General features: G+C 43.1%; 1 protein-coding gene across 1 annotated transcript; it reads left to right on the top strand.

The window, feature by feature from the left end:
- Window positions 1-1,219: 1,219 nt before the first annotated feature.
- LOC139472206 (fibroin heavy chain-like) lies at window positions 1,220-6,067 on the top strand. Its single transcript, XM_071254581.1, has 2 exons — window positions 1,220-1,301; window positions 4,473-6,067. The coding sequence occupies exons 1-2, from the start codon at window positions 1,220-1,222 to the stop codon at window positions 6,065-6,067; spliced, it is 1,677 nt and encodes a 558-aa protein (XP_071110682.1).
- Window positions 6,068-15,485: the final 9,418 nt, after the last annotated feature.

The following is a 15,485-nucleotide window of genomic DNA, read 5'->3' as shown; positions in this document are numbered from 1 at the left end:
GACAAAATGTAGAGAATAAATCGGTGGTTTGGGATGGCGGGAACGGATACATACAAACAGACGGTAATAGTTACACAGACAACAGTCATACCCGCAGTAGTCACGTATACAACGGGAAAAAGGTTAAGCACCATTCTATACTTCCATATATTCAAAACTTCTGTGAATCATTTTGGGAATATTTTATATGGCCGTCGATGCCTGATGATATATGTTGGTATAAAAACACAAGGACTGATCATATCAGTATGACATATGATGCGAAGAGTGAGTGAGTGAGTATGGTTTTACGCCGCTTTTTAAAGCAATATTTCAGCAATATCCCGACGGGGGATACCAGTCATTCGCTTCACACATTGTACCCATTCGGAGAATCGAACCCGGGCTTTTGGCGTGACAAATCGCCATCTCGCTTGTCTGTGGGAGAGGCACGTGGCTGATATAGTTGACATTATTTTCTAATTGTTCCATTGTTTGCAAGTAATTGAAAATGACGTCATTGTTCATGACGTCACAAACGATTTATTGTTTTCAACAATAGAGTTATTGAGCTGACGTCAGGAATTTCACATTTTTCTACACTTCTCAGGAAAGAGACTACGGGTAATATGAAGACTAACCTATCGCAACTTGCCGATTATCTGGATTATCCGTCATTCTTCGTAGCTTGTAGGTTATTTTCTAAATCGTATCTATTTTCATGATACGAGCAAACGTTTGACGCATGTGCCGTTAAACTATCTTGTAAATATCGTGTATCTAATACAGTTATGTTCAATCAAACAAAAACCCGCGCAGACCCGGGCAGAATAAGTCTTCATCAACCCATGCTTGCCGTAAAGGGCGACTATGCTTGTCGTAAGTGGCGACTAACGGGATCGGGTGGTTAGGCTCGCTGACTTGCTTGATACATCGTATCCTAATTGCGTGGATTGATGCTCATGATGTCAATCACTGGATTGTCTGTCCAGACTCGATTATTTACAGACCGTCGTCATATAGCTGGACTATATTGCTGAGTGCGGCGTTAAACAACAAACAAACATTGATACAAGACTCCTCCGCCATGAGCACTGGAATCCTTCCGCCGGAGATTGTTGTAATGTGACAACGTAGTCCCTATTTATCTTCCCCCGAGAGACAGGTTGTCAACTGGATCTGGTTCACAGTGTTATACATTGTGTAGAATTACCCTGTCCTGGTCGTAGCTCGGTCAGTGATGGATGACCGCAGGGTCTCGGACACGTGTACATCAAGGGGAGAGAACCGAGACCCTGTCCTCCCCTACACAAGTCAGAAGGGTACACAACATTTATACAAATATCTAATACGTTTCTGTGTGACAGAGGGCAGGCGTTTGTTAATCAATGGTCGTCTCGGGTTACGGGATCAGCGTGCAATTAAACCCTGGTCAGACCTAGTGGTGCAGCGTGAGGATCACACATCGCAGTGTTTTTTTGTTTGATTGTTGTTTAACGCCGCACTGGATAGACCAGTGATTGATATTATCCTCTTCCCGAGGCAAGGGATTAACTGACTGTAAAGGTCCAGTTTCAACCCTTGACGAACTAGGCTGGAATTCTGGAGTAACATTTTCGCTGGACTAACGAGTCTATACATAGTCCAAGCCCGCCGTGATATTGCTGGAATATTGCTAAAAGCGGCGTAAAACCATACTAACTCACTCACTCACTCACATAGTCCAATAAAAATCGCGCAAAGAACTAGACATCCTGTTCGTAAAAGTACATGAATTTCAACGTGCAGATTTCGATCGACTGCCGGATTTGCAAAAGACGTGTACCGTCAACTGGGCGTCGTCGGATATTTTCCTAATCTTTTCATGTTTTAAATCAAGGTGCTCAAATGATTTGATGCACTTCAAGAGATAAGGCTCGTTTTATTACAATATAGATCTTGATTATCGATTAGAACGTCTTGACTGGGCGCCGCCATTTTGATTAAAGCAAATGATATGAGAGGTGGAAGTTGATTGGTCAGTAGGAGGGACATAGAAGGGACATAACTCGTAACAGCCACTGGTGGCGCTACGACTGAGCCTCGAAATTCCAGCGTAGTTCGGCAAGGATGGAAACTGGACTTTTGTAGTCAGTTACCTCCCTTGGCTCGGGAAGATGGATATTATGAGCACCGTTCACGCCGCCGGGGTAAGATGACATGCAGTCAACCAAGACAACCAGCTGACCACTTGATCCACTGAGACGCTAATCTATACATACGCTGCCCATGACGTTACCTCCGTTTTGAAGCACATTAAATATTCATATGTTCATAAATATGAGCAATATTCCAGCTATATAACGACGATCTGTAAATAATCGAGTCTGGACCAGACAATCCAGTCATTAATATCATGAGCATCGATCCACGCAATTGGGAACGATGACATGCATCAACCAAGTCAGCGAGCCTGACCACCTGATCCCTTTCGTCGCCTCTTACGACTAGCATAGTCGCCATTTACGGCAAGCATAGGTTGCTGAAGACCTATTCTATCCCGGATCTTCACGGGTGAACTGTAATAGTTGATCAGGCATAACACTATGACCAACTCACTTGGTATTAATTATACATTTTCAATGAAATAACACAATAATCAGTCTCATTAAAATCATCTTAGTTCTCGCTACTGCTCAATAAATCAACGTGTTTTGTGAAATCAGAAGATCCATCACACCTTTTCCAAAACGCTTCGCTTGGGTCGAGATAAAGGAGTGAGTGAGCATGATTTTACGCCGCTTTTAGCAATATTCCAGCAATATCACAGCGGGGGACACCAGAAATGGGCTTCACACATTGTACCCATGTCGGGAATCGAACCCGGGTCCTCGGCGTGACGAGCGAACGCTTTAACCACTAGACTACCCGACCGCCCTCGAGATAAAGGACAGGCTTTGAGGGCTCCTGTTAACCGGAAGTGCTTGGGGGGGGGGGGGGGGCATAGATTGGGGAAGGGATACAGAGTGGGGGGGTAGAGGGGGGTAGTGATGCAATAACAGAGTATTTCGGTGGAAATGTTAAGGCCAGACGAATATGAATCCCACAAATTCCTCCGATTAAATCTTTTAAGGACTAATTACCGCCACGGCGAAAGGATTATGCCCCATCACGCTCGCCGTGGTGTCGAGAACGCCGAATTAGCTTCGTTACATTCCGTGAATGTTGACCGAGCCAATGAAAACCTTTGGTGATGGACATCACGGTTTTGTTAATTACCGAAGTGTCAGTTTGTGCGGTAACGAAGTGGTAGCCCTATGGAATTACCATGGCCCCCAGACCGACTCCCGCCTTAATATCGGACGCAAATTAAAGCTTCATCACCCCACACACGGGGCCCCATCTTATTACAAACCACTGCAGCGCAAGGGGCATGTTTTTCTTCTCTTTAAGAGATTTTTGCGGGAATTGTTGTCCCAAAATAAATGTGAATTGATAAATAAGTGGCGAGGTCGCTGTACAGTTGGCATATTCAGGCTTCTTGTCCGGCACTAACTGAATTACGTCCCTTGGCGCGTGAGCGGGAAGCCTGCCAACTCGCGCTATCTATGCATCTGTGCGGGTAAAAAAGACACCAGAAAAATAAATTTCGACGCGAAATTACCATGATTTGCTTTTATCGTTGTAAAAATCAAGCTCTACATCAAGTGGCTTTTATGAAATTTGATATCGTTGGAATTTTATCATTACAATTTTGTTAACAGCCCTTGGATGCAGCATTAAGGCATTTTGATGATTGGACAACGAATGGAAACGACATGAAAGAATCACTGGAGGCTTGGCCCTTCAGATGTTGAGTAGCCGCATGTTTGGTATCCAAATAGAACTCGTTTATTTTCTATGGTACAGTCTTCCAGTCAAAGAATTCATATGTTATAAGAACAAATAAAAAGTAAGAACGACATCAAAATGTAAATACAAAGAAAACTTGGCATCTCAAAATAGTTTACCTGGAATGAGTTGAGAATAAATTTCCCTCCAAAGGAGGAATTTATTTTTTGTATCTAGTGATCGCCACTAAATAACTCTCGGTTAAATTAATAAACACGTTTGGCCCAAAGAAATAATAGTTTCAATCGTTTACATTTGGCATCCCGTATTTAAATTCCTTTTCTTAATATTTAGTCAAATGTTATCTGATGTAATATTTAACTTACGTGTCTTGTTGTTTCTATGAAGATTCGGAATGCCGGATCCAAGGGACTCTTGGAATGAGGGACGTGATTATTAAGCCAAACTATGAACAATTATTTATAGTGTATTGTGTGGATAACCTTGACAATGACTACACTAGAGAACAGAGTAGAGGGGGCAGAACAGAGAGAACAGAACATAAAAGGGACACATCAGAACACGGACAAGAGGAGAACAGAGCGAAGCAGGACAGAGCACAGTTAACAGTAAAGCATAGAAGAACAGATAACAGAGCATACAACACAGCTTTTGCGGGACAGAGTACAACAGAGTGGGGCAGAGTTCAGCAGTGGGACAGAGTACAACAGTGGGGCAGAGTACAACAGTGGGGCAGAGTACAACAGAGCGGGTAGAGTACAACAGTGGGGCAGAGTACAACACTGGGGCAGAGTACAGCAGTGGGGCAGAGTACAACACTGGGGCAGAGTACAACACTGGGGCAGAGTACAACAATGGGGCAGAGTACAACAGTGGGGCAGAGTACAACAGTAGGGCAGAGTACAACAGTGGGGCAGAGTACAACAGTGGGGCAGAGTACAACAATGGGGCAGAGTACAGCAGTGGGACAGAATACAACAGTGGGGCGGAGTACAGCAGTGGGGCAGAGTACAACAATGGGGCAGAGTACAACAGTGGGGCGGAGTACAGCAGTGGGGCAGAGTACAACAGAGTAGGCCAGAGTACAACAGAGTTGGCAGAGTACAACAGTGGGACAGAATACAACAGTGGGACAGAGTACAGCAGTGGGGCAGAGAACAACAGTGGGGCAGAGTACATCAGTGGGGCAGAGTACAATAGTGGGACAGAGTACAACAGTGGGGCAGAGTACAACAGTGGGGCAGAGTACAACAGTGGGGCAGAGTACAACAATGGGGCAGAGTACAACAGTGGGACAGAGTACAACAGTGGGGCAGAGTACAACAGTGGGACAGAGTACAACAGTGGGGCAGAGAACAACAATGGGACAGAGTACAACAGTGGGGCGGAGTACAACAGTGGGGCGGAGTACAGCAGTGGGGCAGAGTACAACAGTGGGGCAGAGTACAACAATGGGGCAGAGTACAACAGTGGGGCAGAGTACAACAGTAGGGCAGAGTACAACAGTGGGGCAGAGAACAACAATGGGGCAGAGTACAACAATGGGGCAGAGTACAACAATGGGGCAGAGTACAGCAGTGGGACAGAATACAACAGTGGGGCGGAGTACAGCAGTGGGGCAGAGTACAACAATGGGGCAGAGTACAACAGTGGGGCGGAGTACAGCAGTGGGGCAGAGTACAACAGAGTACAACAGAGTACAACAGAGTTGGCAGAGTACAACAGTGGGGCAGAGTACAACAGTGGGGTGGAGTACAGCAGTGGGACAGAGTACAACAGTGGGGCAGAGAACAACAGTGGGGCAGAGTACAACAGTGGGACAGAATACAACAGTGGGACAGAGTACAGCAGTGGGGCAGAGAACAACAGTGGGGCAGAGTACATCAGTGGGGCAGAGTACAATAATGGGACAGAGTACAACAGTGGGGCAGAGTACAACAGTGGGGCAGAGTACAACAGTTGGGCAGAGTACAACAGTGGGACAGAGTGGGGCAAAGTACAACAGTGGGGCGGAGTACAGCAGTGGGGTCAGAGTACAACAGTGGGGCGGAGTACAACAGTGGGGCGGAGTACAGCAGTGGGGCGGAGTACAACAGTGGGACAGAGTACAACAATGGGGCAGAGTACAACAGTGGGGCAGTGTACAACAGTGGGGCAGAGAACAACAATGCGACAGTACAGCAGTGGGGCAGAGTACAACGGTGGGGCAGAATACAACAGTGGGGCAGAGTACAACAGAGCGGGTAAAGTACAATAGTGGGACAGAGTACAACAGTGGGACAGAGTACAACAGTGGGGCAGAGTACAACATTGGGGCAGAATACAACGGTGGGGCAGAGTACAACAGTGGGGCAGAATACAACGGTGGGGCAGAGTACAACAGTGGGGCAGAGAACAACAGTGGGGCAGAGTACAACAGTGGGGCCGAGTACAACAGAGCGGGACAGACTACAACAGAGCGGGGCAGAGTACAAAAGAGAGGTGCAAAGTACAACAGAGCGGGGCAGAGTAGAGCAGTGGGACAGAGTACAACAGTGGGGCAGAGTACAACAGAGAGGGGCAAAGTACAACGGAGTGGGGCAGAGTACACCATAGTTTGGCAGAGTACATGAAAGCGGGCCAGAGTACAACAGAATGTGGCAGAGTACAACAGAGATGGAGCGAGGTGAGGTGAAATGAGGTTTAATGTCGCGTCTAAGATTATTGCACTTATATCGCGACGGGCTTGCACGTGTCTGTGTATGCTTGTACTCGTCCGGACTGATGCCGATTTATGGTGCTAGCCCACTGAGATACCATGCCGCAGTTTAACATGAATACCCCACTCAGACACAGCATACTGACTCCGAGCCGACCAGTCTTTGTTTTAGCCCCTTAATTCCTAGCGCCAGATAGGGTAACAACAAGAACCATCTTTTAACGACTTTTGGTATGACGCGGCCGGGGATCGCGCCCCGGACCTTCCGCTCTCCGGGCGGACGCTCTACCACCAGACCACGGAGTCGATCTAGATGGAGCGAGAGTAAACAAATACCAAAGTCTTGAATGTACTGAGTCAAGACCAGAACCTGCGTGTTTCTCATCGCCTTCCATGGACTGTGCAACACAACATCATTGTTTCCCGACATTAGTGAGTGAGTGACTTGGGTTTAACGCCGCTTTTAACAGTATTCCAGTTATATCGAGGCGTGTCAGCTTGATGTGGGAGGAAAGCCAGAAGTGATGCAGGTCCCAGACGTTTATCACTTCGGTGAAACCCACGAGCACGGGTATGGTGCTGACAAACCTAGAAACATAATCGGGGCGAACCGAGATTCGAACCCACAATCATAGGTTTGTGGCGTGCCCAAGGGAAGCAACACTGCACAGCGAATCGCGGCGCCTTAGACGACTGGGCCACCCGTGCCCCTATTCCCCGATATTAATAAGTCCGGAATCTAAGTGGGTCTTCATCTGTATTGATTGAAATATGCGCTCTGATTACATCTGGACGTTATATTGCTGTAACCTGAACGTGAACGTTTCTTCTCAGTGTTTCTATGCACGGGTAATGTCCGGGTGATTAGTTCATGTTATGGGTGATTCTTTGAAGAATTAACCATTAATTCCACATGCACTTAACTTCAAACATGCAATTCAGTGCTTGTAAAATCGACGCTTTGTCCAGTCCGTGCAAAGGGGTAAAAGTGATAAAACGTTTAACGTTATGATAATGGCACTTGGTTCTGATAACACAATTCGAGTCAGCCTTCACTCGCGGAGGCTGGGGTGAAACTCCAGAGGAAAATAGGTCTTTTTCATTTCGCATTTGATCATTTAAATATTCTTTGTAGGACTGTCATTGATATTTTAATCGATATATCGAGACGTTACTCCCAGAACGGTATCGGTGCACAAAACTGGAATATCTATATGTCGATAAGGCATTTAACTCTTGTCAAAAGAAGTAAAGAACACCCAATTTTTCATATCACTTTCACTATTCTATCATTTCATGATCGGTTGTGGCCCAGTTGTCTAAGGCGCCGCGATTCGCTGTGCAGAGATGCGTCCCTTAGGCACGCCAGAAACCTATGATTGTGGGTTCGAATCCCGGTTCGTCCCGATTATGTTTCTAGGTTTGTCAGCACCATACCCGTGCTCGTGGGTTTCACCGAAGTGGTAAACATCTGAGACCTGCATCACTTCGGGCTTTCCTCCCGTTTCCATATACTAGTATCTTATCCTTACTTTTTTTTGAGTAGTATATATAATCAAAACATATATGTAATGTTAAACACTTGGAAAACATTAATGATGATATATTACAATGATATAAATATTTCACAACTCAATCATAATCGTAACATTTCTCCGTCGATGTATCGATATATTGTGATTTGTTTAAGTCGATATCTCGATATTGCAATTTCGAATAATGGAAAACATTAAATTTTAGTTCACATGTAATAACCGATTTTAAAACAGTGGAAGCTAACCTTGGAGTGAGTGCATGTTGTGCTATGCCGCGCTCATCAATCGTCTAGCAATAGCTTAATAGCATTTAAATAACCCCCAGTTCTCCATCTTTGTGGACTAAAATCGTTGCTCATGATATCAATTACTGAGTTTGACTGGCCCGAACTCGAATATATATAGGCCGCCGCCAGATAGTTGGACTATTGCTGAGTGTGGCGTTGAACAACAAATACCGCTAGAGCCGTGAAAATGACCAGGTTTTCAAAATATGCGACTTGTGGTTTATTGCGCATACCACGGCGCATGGATCGGGGCTCGTGCTATATCAGCAACTGGTGTACCTGCTCCAGACTCGATTATTTACAGACTCCCGTGATATTGCTGGACTATTGCACGACATAATGTACATTCTGATTTTTATGTTTTCCGTCGTATACGTAACTTGAATCAGAACAGTGAAGTCCGTTTAACCCCTTTAATCCAAACATCAGAGAGAAAAATTATTATATAGCAACATAGAGATTTCAAGCTCCTCACAGCGATAGGCCACACCATCGCTGCAACCAGTCACAGCTCCCCACTGTGCTAGACGGCAACAACCATGGAAATGAACTCGCAACCGACAGCCCGTTATGTTAACAAACAAATAATTAAATTTTCGTTGTGTTCTTTGTAATTTCTGTATTCTGATTAGCACATGTGATAGCATTCATGTCCCTACGCGCATTCATAAAGATTGCAAATCGGATTTTCGATTCATACCTCAATGAACCGATACACAGTCATTCCTTAAGTGAATTCTCTTCGTCCAGCTAAATTACTTTCTTTATCAGTTTGAATTTATCCTTCATTCAATCTCATTAAAACCATATCTTAGTTCCTCTACCTCTTGTTTAGAGGTAGCGAGAACTAAGGTCTGATTTTAATGAGAACGCCCTTCATTTCAACCGTTAGGTAATTGATACAGTGAGAATGTAAGTGGGAAGCTGTGTGCTTTTGTCTGCAATCTCGAACCAATCTGATTAACAATCAAACGTAAATGGAGCTTAATTCATAGTAATTCAGTCGTAAACCTTATCCCAATTCACTAAAATGGCATTCCCAAAGACATACACAAAAATAAATGTCACTACATTTGGGGTTAGAGGGTAAATTTCAATATCCGTGTAATGGCCGCTTGCACGCTGGTGAGGGAGAGGGTAACTTAGGTGTCACGCGCTGGGAAGGAGCTTGATGTATATATAGTAAACTACGGTTATAACGAATTCAAAGGGACCACTAATTTTAGTTCGTAATAACCGTAATTCGTTATAAGCATATATACAGCATATATACAACAAATGACTAAAAAAATAAGTTCGTTGTGTCGGTCAGTTCGTTATAAGAGTGATCGTTATATTCGTAGTTTACTGTTCATTCAAAGGGGCATTATTCATAGAAGTGTTTAATCCGGACATTTGTTAATCCGAAAGAGTTCACACTAAACCGAGCAATTCGGATTAACGAGGTTTTGCTGTATAGTGCAGAATGAATATGGCAGAAAGTAATCTAAACTTGGCAGAACCTTATTCAATTGCCATCTTATATCTTACCAGGGATGCTGACAAATTGGCGAATTTCGTTCAATTCTATCTGGCAGCGTATCAAAGCAATTACTTTTGGTGTATTGAAATATTGAAGAAGCAGGGCACGACCGCGATGTCTTGATGTAAACTTTCTTCTACTACAATGACATGTTTATAAAAGAACACGTGTGGCTATATGTAATTACGTGTCATGAAAATACGGCACACGTAGAACTTTCGGATTATACACTTGCGCCAATAAAACTGAATTGGAAAACGGTGATCGTTCTCGGAACGGGTAAGAGAAACGGCTAAAGGGAGGTAACTCTTGGGCATTCCAAGTATCTAGGTTTACAAGACTTCATTTCAAGGCCCCGAGTTCAAAACCAAGGAATTAAATTATTGTTTTTCATTTTGACCGTTTTAGTACTATTCAAGCCATATAACGGTACACATGGGGGGAAACGAACCCGGAACTTCGGCGTGACGAGCCCACACATTAACCACTAGGCTACCACACTCGTATATATTCATACGCGGCTTCTACAAATACATCTGTGATTGCAAATACGTCTTGAACTTTTGATACCGATTATTTTAATAATGGCAAAGAGTAATTAAGAGGTTAATACCCTAGAGTGTGCCGGTATCGTAAATATCACTTATTAGGAATATTATACTATGTATATGCTTGTATATGATATTTACACTTGGAAACACTAGGAAACACTTGGGTATAATAATTCGTCTCTATGGAGAGGGAATTCAACATTTGGTATGAAAAGAATTTTTTTCTGGCAGTATGTACAATAATTGCTAGTCTAATACAGTAATTGTGTTCCCTTTAATGACGTAATGCGGCTAAAATGGCCACAATTGCTACTTGACCTGATGCTCTAAGTCGCAGTCCGACCAAGAGCAAAACTATGAAACTGAACATCCCTATATTAAAACAATTTTAATATAATTTAATACATCTGTAAACTCATTTCACCATGTAAATATGCAAAGTGAATTTACGCTTTTCTACCTTCAGACTTTAAAACGATGCGTTTATGTTCTTAATGTGCCCCCCATCTTGGTGGATGCGAAATCAGTTCGAAAGAGAACCCCGTCATTGGGAATGTCTTCAGTAATTGAACGTACATCGTATTTGTATTCTGAATAATGAATGATGCAGTTTGTGATACACTCCAGTGTCATGTATTCCGCGCGTATCGCGCGTATGCATATCTCTGGACCATTTATACCGAGTACATTGCTAAATACGACCTAAAGGCCATTCTCAAAGTACCACGCAAATCTGATAAAACCACAAAATGCACTGACTGCTCCCTGAACTCGTGACCTACGAGATCGATAACAATTGGTTAATTACTTACGCTAGGGAGAAGTCATTAACGTGGATCTAAACTAACACCGACAACAAAGAGGGTCATTCGTTGGCCCCGATACCAAACTAACGGCTCCTTCGGAGCAGAAAAAGACATTCATGAAGAAACAGCGCTATTAGATTAGCCACGCGGACTTATCAAATTATAAGAAATTTTGCGTGCTTGAAGCCTAGTTATGAAATAGCATGGGAAGTTATGGCTACTTCAAAAGCATCAACGAAATAGATTCATTGATTAAGATATTACGACAAATGATGTTCTTAGAAGTCCCTGTTATTAGTGCCGCGCAAGGAGGAATTCCATATCATAATTAATATAAACTGAAGCTGAGCCGGAGCGGTTAGAGCGTTCGATACGCTGATCGCTTTATGTTCAATGTTTGATGTGCAAACACAGCAATCAAATCATTCTGACGCTGTTGAAATAAAACTCTCTTTTGTCATGCGGCGTCATGAACAAGTTGGAATGAAATAAATACGAGCGCGCTAGGAATACTGGCAATTAATTCCCACCATTTTAAATATAAACTAAGACCAATAGAAATATTAAAATACAACCGGGTGAAGGATTTATTAAAATAGAAATATTACCGTATCGCCGCAACGCAACAGGGCAGAGTTGGTGCAAACATTGGTCGTAGAAATTCCGTTTGGGGGGAGATAATATTATCGGCAATAACCATAAGGAGATAGTTTGGTAGATTTGTTATATCTGGGCCCTTAAAAAACCACCGTCCCTCACTCTACCACATTGTTGAAACAAACAAGAGCGTGGAAAGAAGCTCTTTTGTTTTATTTTATATTCGATGGATAATGTCCTCAACAAGACTTTTTTTCTTCAAACATTATAATATAGTGTTGAATTTCTTTTCTTAATTACGATAGATGTATACTATTCGAGGAAGAGAATTTATGGATGTCAACTTCTTTATTAGGAGGAACACAACGTTTCGGAGTATATGCTTACTTCTTCATCAGGTCAATGAATGCTATGAGGCAGAGAGCATATATAGGTACATGTAAGTACAACAAAAGTAATAAGATAACAAATGGTGGAAACTAACGAGGGAGGCCAACAGTTGGGTGATTAGCAAAAGACAATAGAAGCCAACACTTTACAGTAATAGCGCTGATTGTTATGGACAACTGGAAGCATAAAGTATCACTGATTGGTAATTGGTATTTGTGTTTTCTATATATGAAAGGTTTAAAAAATGAAGCATAGTACGAAAATGTTCTTATATAAACTGGGGGGCAAAAGAAAGTATACGAGTGAGTGAGTATGGTTTTACGCCGTTTTCAGCAATATTCCAGCAATATCGCGGCGGGGGACAACAGAAACGGGCTTCACACATTTTACCCATGTCGGGAATCGAACCCGGGTCTTCGGCGTGATGAGCGAACGCTTTAACCACTAGGCTACCCGACTGCCCCAGAAAGTATACGAAGTTTGTCTTTTATTTTGTTCTTGAAATCATGTTTTAAATCAAATTATATTTTTTTTTAAATAAAACGATGTAGAAATCTTCTATGAGCGCAGACTAAGTGCCTGTACAGGTTATGTTTTGGGTACGATATGGCTACCCTTTTTAACTGAAAATCAAACATGGTAACATCAAGTTGGAGGAACAGTTTCTTTTGCTCCTCAGTATATTTACATTAGGTTGGAATCATTGGACGCTTTACTCATTTAGAAAAAATAGATATTTATGACTGTCATTTTTAATTTCGAATACCTTGACCTTTCACAAAGGTCAATCAAAGTCTGTGCAGTCTGTCCTTGTCCAAGAAGTTATGTTTGGTATATGAGCTGAAATTCATAGAGCAAAATAGACAGTTATAGCTAATTTCATAAATAGCAACCTTGACCATCGATCAAATCCACCGATCACAAAATACCATCAAGTCCAACTTGACATTTATATTGTCTGTTTCAAGAATCAAAACCGTGCTTGATCTGTGAGCAACCAATCTCACTAAAATCAGATCTTAGTTCTCGCTGCCGCTAAAGCTTTGTATACCGATAGCGAGAACTAAGATCTGATTTTAATGAGACTGGTGAGCATCTGGTAGATACAATTGGATATTCGAGGAGTTTACACACCCAGACGAGTGCCATGGCGACCATTTTTATTTTTTTAAAAATAAAACTTTGCTTCAGTGTTAAAAAGAATCTCATTGGTATCATTTAAAGGTACATCTAATAGTGGAGAAGTGGTTGGAGCGAAGATCGAACCTTCACTAAAATATGCTGAGTCAAATTAAAAACTTCACTTTTTAAAAGTAATCCCATATATTATATACAACGGACAAATGTATCAGAGAAGGTAATTTTTAATCATTAATGTCCAAAGAAGGATTTTAATTAACGGTGGTAACCATAATTTGTTCCAAGCACCAACGGACAAATGTATCAGAGAAGGTAATTTTTAATCATTAATGTCCAAAGAAGGATTTTAATTAACGGTGGTAACCATGATTTGTTCCAAGCACCTACGGTATTCGGTAATAACATCAACAGTTTATATCATAAGCCCAAAGCACGAGAATCTGATGGCACACAAGTTCAGTAGCGTGTATGGCCACCATGTGCGTTGACAACCGCCACACAACGCCTCCGCATGGACCTTGTGATGCTTGTGAACACATGATTGGGAAGACGACGCCATTGTTGCTGCAAAATATTGCCAAGATCTTGCAAATTCTGATGTTGGTTCTGGAGAGTGCGCAGACTTCTGCCAAGAGCATTCCAGACGTGTTCGATGGGATTGAGGTCGGGAGACCTTGACGGCCAGTCCATGACGTTGACTCCCGCATTCTGAGGGAAATTCCTTTTCAAAATTGCTGTGTGGGGTCTGGCATTGTCGTGTTGGAAGATCAAACCGGGTCCATGTGCTGCCATAAAAGGCAGAAGTTCTGGTTCCAGTACCTGGTCGCGGTAAGCAGCATCGTTGAGGTTGCCACGGATGACAAGAAGCCTGGAACGTGCATTGCCACAGAAAGCACCCCACACCATGACACTTCCGCCTCGAAATCTGTCAACTTCCTGTACACAACACTGGGCATAACGTTCATGACGGTGCCTCAACATCCTCGCCCTACCATCAGCAAATCGAAGATAAAATCGGGATTCATCACTGAAGACGACTTGATTCCAATTCCTCTGAGTCCATCGTAAGTGTGGCTGTGCCCACAATTGACGTTGACGTCTGTGTAATTGAGTCAGAATCGGCCCGCAGTATGACCGTCGTGCTTGAAGGTGAGCAGTTCTCAGACGGTTTCGAACAGTTTGCGCACTCAGTCTACCCCTAAACAGTTCATTTCTGGTTGATGTAGCCGTCAAAAATCGGTTACGGAGGTGACGTAAGACAATCTAACGATCCTCTGCATGTGGTACCCGTTTGCTGTAGACGCGTCTGTAAATCATGAACAGTCCGTCGACTACAACCCATCGTCCTTGCGACTTCAGCTACGGACCTTTCCGTCTGCAACATGCCGATCGCACGTTCACGTTGCACATTTGAAAGGCGTGGCATGACAAATGGCCGTAAAGATTTGTTTTTTTGTGTTTTTCTTTTTGTTGTTGACATTCTTTGATTTGTAGACAGGGACATGTAAAACACCGAGTTCGACAGCTTCAAAATGGATATTGTTCAAGCTCAGTGCTAAAGGACTACTGGAGGGACTAATGGGCATACGGACGGATGGATTGACCAAAGCACAAAAAAAACTTTGACGATGCAAAGGTAGAATATAAATGGCATTTACTACTAAAGGGGATCACCGGATTCTTTCATATTACCATAGTTAATGTCACGATAGGGCAGTTGATGAAAGGGTGTTCATGTCATGACCTCACATGTCATGACCTCAGTGGTCTCCATGCTGCATATGGTCTTGCGCTCGTTGTCATCGAATTCGTTTCATACCGCGACAACTGTATTGTTTCATTATAAGGTATCTCGATGTTTTGTTGTCCTGGTATTTCTTGCATTTGGACGGTTCATAAGTTAATTGATAAAAGCGAGAAAACCCTTTCCATATTCATAAGGTGTGCGTGCGTGCGCGTCGATGCTTGTACTAGTCTGGACACAGATTTATTCCGGATATTGATAGCCCGCTGAGATACCCTGCCGCAATTAACACCAATAGCCGACTCAAACACAGTATACCGACTCCGACCAGTGCTTGATTTTGCCCCTTAATATCTGAAGCCGGATCATCAGCTCTCCGGGAGGACGCTCTACCATTAGACCACG

The sequence above is a fragment of the Haliotis cracherodii genome, unplaced genomic scaffold (assembly GCF_022045235.1).
Source record: "Haliotis cracherodii isolate W230 unplaced genomic scaffold, xgHalCrac1.p SCAF_24, whole genome shotgun sequence".
Taxonomy (NCBI): Eukaryota; Metazoa; Mollusca; class Gastropoda; order Lepetellida; family Haliotidae; genus Haliotis; species Haliotis cracherodii.
This window is presented reverse-complemented; position numbering and strand designations above follow the sequence as displayed.